General features: G+C 46.2%; 1 protein-coding gene across 6 annotated transcripts in view; it reads right to left on the reverse strand.

The window, feature by feature from the left end:
• KLHL2 (kelch like family member 2) overlaps nucleotides 1-5825 on the reverse strand; it is a 117594-nt gene extending 111769 nt beyond the window's left edge. For all 6 annotated transcript variants that reach the window (XM_086703928.1, XM_086703925.1, XM_086703927.1 and 3 more), the window contains exon 1: nucleotides 5660-5825. In XM_086703928.1, coding sequence (XP_086560054.1) covers nucleotides 5660-5685 — 26 coding nt within the window. In that variant the 5' untranslated portion in view covers nucleotides 5686-5825. The remainder of the gene's footprint in view (nucleotides 1-5659) is intronic.
• Nucleotides 5826-7169: the final 1344 nt, after the last annotated feature.

Genomic DNA, 7169 nt, shown 5'->3' on the forward strand with positions numbered 1-7169 from the left:
GCAAGAAACTTCTCCAGTTACCATCTAACTGGGGAGGCACATCTGAAACCACCAGGGAATGGCACAAGTCAGCACACAGGTGCAAAATAATGGGCTACTGACACTATAGGAATGCAAAGAGCAGCTGGAATGAATTAGGGTAAATAGGGAAGACTTTGTGAAGGAAGAGAGGGTTCCAAGTGGGCTTTGGAAGAATTCCAAGTTGTTTTAACTGGGGACAGGCTGGGAAAAGGCTGGGGATTCCTCACTCGTGATAAGGCAGAGTTTACTCTAGGAGGTCAAAGCACATAACACTTTTGAACATACTATAAGATTAGGACAAAATGATCGAGGACTCTGACCATCTATCTGCTTGAGATAACTGGTTTGGTAAGTCACTTGATGTGACTCTAAGATGTTGGGGTCAAAATAGTAAGTGGATTGAAAGGTGAGGAAACAACACATAGAGTTCAACAGGAGAAAAGGTAAAAGAAAAATGCAGGTATCAAGGGATGAAATCTGTTCAGGATAGAAGGAGTCAGAATGGACACTTGAAACCATGAGTATACAGTTTCCAGAAGTTGATAAGTGTGGCGGATGATGAGAGACAGAGAGAGAGAGAGAGAAAAAGAGAGAGAGAGAGAGAGAGAAAAAGAGAGAGAGAGAGAGAAATCAAAGACCATGCCAAGGCTTTGGGTATCTGGGACCAAAAGGATGATTATTCCATTGATTATGTGCAGATGTTATAAAGGGAAATCAGTTTGAGAACAAAGGTTACAAACTCAGTTTTAGACATGCTGAATCTGATGTGTAAGCTAAGAGCAGAGAAGTTCTATAAGAAGTTGAAAATTCAAGACTGAGGCACAGATCTAGAGCCTAGGCTTAAGACACAGATGGAGCCACAACTTAGTGATCAATAGTTATTAAAAAGAACTGGCCAAAACCTGCATCTGTGAGGAGCAGACACTGCCAATGAACCGTAACAGAAGAAAAGCCATCTAAGACAGAAAACAGTGATCAGTGAGAGAGTCCCAACTTCTCCTCCTACTTGATAACCTTCGAAAAGGAATTTACCGTCTGAAAAAAGATAAGAACCTACACCAACATAATCTCATGTTCACAAGATTAAATGAGATAAAGTAATAAAGTAAATCACATTTAGCAACCTAAAACCTACGGGAGGGAACCAAGAAAAAGCAGTGTCATAGAAAGCAAGGGCTTATTTTCAAGGCAGGATCAGTGAAAAGAACTGGTCAAAAAAATACTTCAGCAAATGCCAACCGTCTGAAATGTAAAACAGTAAAGCACATAACACACAAAGTATACTGACCCTAGCGCTACGGTAATTGTATTAAATATTTGTTTGCTATCAGTTTCAACCACAATGAAAAAGACTTTGTTTTCTGAGATATTCCCAAAGTCTGGTCATAGTAAGCACCCAATAAATATGAATGAAAAACCTTATCTCCCTTATTATAAATAGTAAACAATATTTAGAATTTGGAAGAATTCTATAGAAGAGCATCTGAAAAGCAATTTTCGTTCTCTGTATCACCTGAAAAGAACCTTCTTCCCGGTCTTAAGGAAGTTCAACTGTTTTCATAAACACTTCTAGTGCAGTTCCATTACAGCCACAGATGAGTAAATTTGCAGTCACCTTCAAGAAAGCAGGCTTACTGATATTTATCGAATGCCTACTGTGTGTATTATAGAAACAAGAGGTTTGGGGCTATTTAGTGGGAGAGGGAGGAGTGATTTCCCAGCATCAGAAAAATTTAAGACTACTGCATCAATGTTACCTATTTCCAGAATCCACTTCTCAAGTTCCCAAATACACCTCAGAATTTTCCTTACATAACACTTCTTTCAACACACAGTGATCCATGTCTTCTTTCAACATTACCTTGTCAGCCATTATTACTCCTACATATTTTAAACATCTTTGTCTGTCACTGAGGAGATTCACCTATCATCTGACAGATGCCCAATTTACATTCATGTCTACTTAAACAAAACCAAGAATACATTCCAGTGTGCTGTAAGACAAACCATTGAATACTGGGGTAACCTGCGTCAAGGTTCCAAATTCACAGTAACTCAATCTTAAAATTAGAAAGAACATTAAAGGTCATCTGGTCCGGTGGATCACAAAAGCCGGCTCCAGTAAACTTTTTATTGATCTGTGACAAAATAAGGAAAATATAGTAAGTTTCCATAAAACTAAATTAATTCAATTTAAAAACTATCCTTTTAAGTCTGAGATTATGTCCTTCTTTGTATTTGGAAAGGGACACTAAACTGTCCTTTCTTTTACAAAAAAATGGTGATAGCTGGTAACTATTATTTCATCAATTTTTTTTTCTACTAAGCAAAAAAGTAAGTTAGCAGTTCTGTGTTGGACCTCAGTTTATTTATTTATTTATTTTTTTAACTTTAAAGGTCAGTGAAATCCAAAATTCTGAAAACCTCTGCTCTGATTCAACCAATCTTCTGCTGACTAAATCCCTATGAACACGGTCAAGAAGATGTCTGTCTGCCTACGCTTCAACAACTCTGATGCCAAGAGTCTCCAGTGATGTGGAATCGCTGATCCAAGATATGGTTGTATGTGAGACATGTTTGCTGAGCTCTGTGAAGGAAAAGCAAAGATGTAAGGCTTGTAAAGAGAAAGCCAACATGTAAAGCAGAGCCATTAAGAAAACAAGGACCAAAACACTGTTCAGTGAGAGGTGGTCAAAGGGATGCATGCCACCCTATACCTCAGCCTTCCCTCAATTTCATAATTATGAAAATCTTTCACAAAAATAACTATAAAAGCTAGAATATGCAAAACATTCCTGAGGTCAGGGCTGCGCGTCTCAGTTTACCACCCAAAATTCCTATACTAACCTACATCTAATTTTTAGTTACACACCTTCAGATTCAATCAGAGGCAAATGTCCCATCATCTTAATATCACCCAGACTCCTAAACGCAAGAGAATCTAAACGTCACATATAAGATCCAAAAAACAACAGGCAGAGAGATATGAAGCCCAGTGACAATATGAGAATCAAAAAGGATGAGGAGAACTTGGAGGCAAAGAGTGAAAGAGTGGAAAGAGTAGAAGAGACCAAAACCTAATTTCAATGAGCCCATCCCATCCCAAAGGAACTAGAGAACCTGGGCAGTCATCCTACCCCTCCAAGACAATGTGCTAACAGGCTGAAGGGCAGCAAGGTGGGATCTGAAAACAGTGTAAAACTGGCTATCACAAGAGAAGGACGAGCATAAGCTCCTCCACAGTGGCAGGCAGAGACAGGCATTCAAATATTCGCAGAATTAACGAGTTAATAAACAGACACTCACCCAAAGAGGATCTGAGCTCCTGCTTCCAACCACATCACCCAAGGCATTTTAAGTCCACATCAAACATCTTTCCTTGCCTTAAAGCTCAGGTTAAAAATCTAACCTTACAAGAAGCTGAGCCCTCCCAATAACTTTGACTGCCTCCATTTACCCAACTCAAGCCCAGTGAGGCCCAATAAAGCTCCTTCCCAAAGGCACTGTCTGCAATCCTCAAATACAGCACCTATGATTTAGTGTGGAAGGAAAAAGTAAGCTAATGGGAGTGAAGGCAAATAGGCCAAGGGGCAGGAAGGGAACCTATTTCTGATTCTAACAAAATCTGGAATGAGGGTTAATTTTAGATGGGCCGAATGAAAATAAACCCCATTTGTATTTAGTATTAAATGAATATCAACAATCAAGAAGTCTCACCAACTTTAGCCACCCCTCATTAAAAGAAGTTTTAACAAATCTTTCATCCCTGCTGACATTCCTTGTTTTCCATTACATCTCAGCCTGTCATTGTTCCAGCATTATTGATGGAGTCTCAATACCAGAGAATTGTGCTGGATACCAAAATTATGATTAATTGATCTGTCCTAGATTCAGTTTATCACTATTTCCATGCACACGTCCATTTCATTTTCAATTATTTCTATTTAAATCATTTTCCACATCTCTAGTCCCTCCCTCCAGAGGCTGCTTTTTGTCCACACCCTTTTTCCACCTGCATTCTAAGAGCCCCTTGTTCTTTCCTGTAGTTCCCTCTGCTCCAAAAGTAAAAGGGGACTGCAGGAAACTGATATAAAGGGGACAGGCTTAGTATAGATAACATGCCTACATGATATATTCCATATACTATGTGCTATCTCCATACAAGAACCATTTCCTGCCTTAATTGTCTCTAAGCCTGGACAGAACCCATGTGCTGGTGCTATATTCATGCTGCTGATGCTAACAATCCACCATCATATTTCCTAGGGTTTAGGAGCCTTCCCAAACCTGCTAAAGAACATGACCCGATCACAAAGCCCTCAAAGCTAAGTGATCACGAAGCCACTGAGCCCTTGCTTCTACTGGCCAGGAAGGGTCAATTCATCAGTTTTATCATCTACTCCTTAGATCCCCATGACCTGTTCCACTCAAGCTAAAAATTCTGTAAGGCACTTTTAGAAATTACAGTTCCAGGATCTTATAGTTCCAGCTCTCCTTAAAAGGGCTGGACATCAAAAAATTATTCAGTCCAGGCCAAATACCCATATTTTGGCTGGAATTCTGCCAAATAACCACAAGAGGCTGGTGCGGTACAAGTGCCATGGAGTGAAGCTGGCCAAATCTAAGTGAAAAACGATAAGGCTCCATGAATAAGCTCTCGTGAAAAGGTACACTGATCTCAGAATGAGGTTTGCTTACGGTTTGAAAAGTCAGATTCAAGGGGCTCTTGTTCCCTGATAAAGGTTAAACTAAGGAAGGCAAATCAAAATGGAAATTTTCAAAACTCCTGGGGATTTATAGTCCACTTTTACCAAATACTTTCAAAAAATATATACTGTACTGAATAATGCAATTCTTCAGTATTTTCCACGTAATTGTTCAACTGTTATTATTTCTGGAAAGTAGTTTCGCTGCAGGTATCTTGAATGTATTTGGGTACCAAGGAAGAAGACACCTGTGCCTGGCAGGTAGCTACACTACTAATTTGCCTAGGGTACCAAGGAAACAGAAGATGCTCTGGTTTCTGGATACAATTTTCTGCAGTGCCAGGTAAAAGAGGTCACATGCCCTGAACAGCCGTGGCTCATTTAGAGTGATGTAAAAGCTCTTCAGATATTAATTTTGCTAGAAATTCGAAGAAGCAAGCAATCTAAGGTCAATTCATTTAGACACCGGTGTCTGGTACTTTCCAGTTCCCTTTTTTTCAACGGACTCCCGTGCAGCATATCTCCATCCCTTAGAAAGGGGTTGGCAAGCTAGGCACCAGCAGCCCAAGCGTTCCAGGGAGGCGCACACAGGACGGGCAGAGTCCCCAAGCCCAGCCCAGCCGGAATCTTCTATTCCCCTGGGATGGGGAAGCCCCTTCCCTAGATACTATCCAGGGTTCTAAGTCACTGCCTGGCCAGGCTGAGTTTCCGCCCGCGTCCGCCTCAGGACTGCGGGAACCGCACCTCGTCACGCCCCGCAGCTCCCACCTCCCGCCGCCCCCAGCGTCCGCTCCCCGGCGGCTCCGGGCGTCTTCCGCCGGCGGGCACCGGGCGGCCGTGCCCGAGCAGCGCCCGTGGCCGGCGGCACGCGCCGCAGCGGCGCGCTTATCCGCAGCCGCACAGCCCGCCCGCCTGCCCGCCCGCTCACTCACGCGGGAGGCAGCGGCGGCGTCTCCATTGTGGCTCCTCTCGGGCTTCAGAACGCAGGCACCGACCGCCGCCGCCAGCACCATTCCAGCCGCGGACGCCGGCACTGCCCGCCCGCCGAGCCGCGTTCCATCCGCCCCGGAGGGGGCGCCGCGCTCGCCTCACCGCGCGCCACCACCTGCGGCGGCGGCCCCCGCGGCCATGGCCCGCTCGGCCGGGCGCGCTCCGTCTGCCTGCGCGGCTCCCGCGCTCTCCGGAGTGCGGGGCGGTGGCGGCGGCGGCGGCGGGACGGGCGGGCGCGCGGGCTCGGCCACTTCCGGGTTTGGCCCCGGCCGCGCCGACGCCGTGACGGGACGGCGATGCGGCCTCCCGCGGCGGCCGAGGACCCCTCCCTCGGCGCCTCCCCTTCCTCTTGCTGCTGCTGCTGCTTCTGCTGCTGCTGAGGGTGCTGGCGCTGCGGAGGGTGCTGCTCCTGCTGTTGCTGTTTGAGGGTGCTGCTGCTGCTGCTGCCGCCGCCGCTACTGCTGTTGTTGGTGGAGGCGGGCGGGCGCCAGCCAGGAGCGGGCGGGCGTGCCCAGACGCGGGCTCGCGGGGCGGGACGGGGGCGGCGGCCGCCCGCAGCTGGGGTTGTGGGTCACCCGGGCGGGGGAGCTAGAAAATGGGGCGGCGGGCGGGTTGTCTGTGCGGAAAAAGGGCACCCGAAAGCACGGCATATTAGCGCTCGCTATTGACTTACTGCTCTGCAAGCGTGTTCACATCCTTCTCTTTTGATTTGAGCCTATGCCTGGGGAGAGGGAAAGGGTAGGCATAACCAACCACTTCCTTTACAAATGGTGAAACTGAGGCAGGAAGAAATGAATTTGCCCGTCCAGTGTTCCAAGCAGGGACCTGGGCCTCCCCTCTCAGTGTATGATCCCTTCGTTGGAGAAGTGAAATGAGCACCTACTAGACAAGGTGTTGGTACGGAATGAGATGAGAGGGCAAAGCCAGGTCTGTGGGCTCGTGGAGCTGTCAATCTAGACGGGCGGAGAAACAAACGAACGATGCCTGCTATGAAGAAAATCAGAGTGAGGAGCTGGGATGCTATTTTAGGAGTAGCCAGAGAAGGCCCCGCAAATGATGTCATTTAAACAGAGATGGAATAAAATGAATCTTGAGGAAAGCAAAGAGCGCTCAGGGCAAGGGAAGAGTCATGCAAAGACTCCTATGCAAAATATTGCCTGGCTTGTTGAGGAACAGGAAGGAGAACAATGTAGCAGGTGGTTGTCCAGGTGTGTCCAGTAGCATCTGGGAATTTGTTAGAAATACGAATTCTGGAGGCCCACTTCAGATCTACTGAACCAGAAACTCGGGTGGAGCCTAGCCGCCTGTGCTATAACAAGCCTTCCAGAAGATGCTGATGCGTGCTAAGGTTTGAGAACCTCTGGTGTAGCTGAAGCAGAGTGAGGACGGGAAACGGAGATGTTGTATGGGGCGGACTGGCATATCACAGAGGCCTTGTAGGCCATCATAAAA

This window comes from Puma concolor, chromosome B1 (assembly GCF_028749965.1).
Source record: "Puma concolor isolate L17-30 chromosome B1, mPumCon1.1.hap2, whole genome shotgun sequence".
NCBI classification, from domain to species: domain Eukaryota; kingdom Metazoa; phylum Chordata; class Mammalia; order Carnivora; family Felidae; genus Puma; species Puma concolor.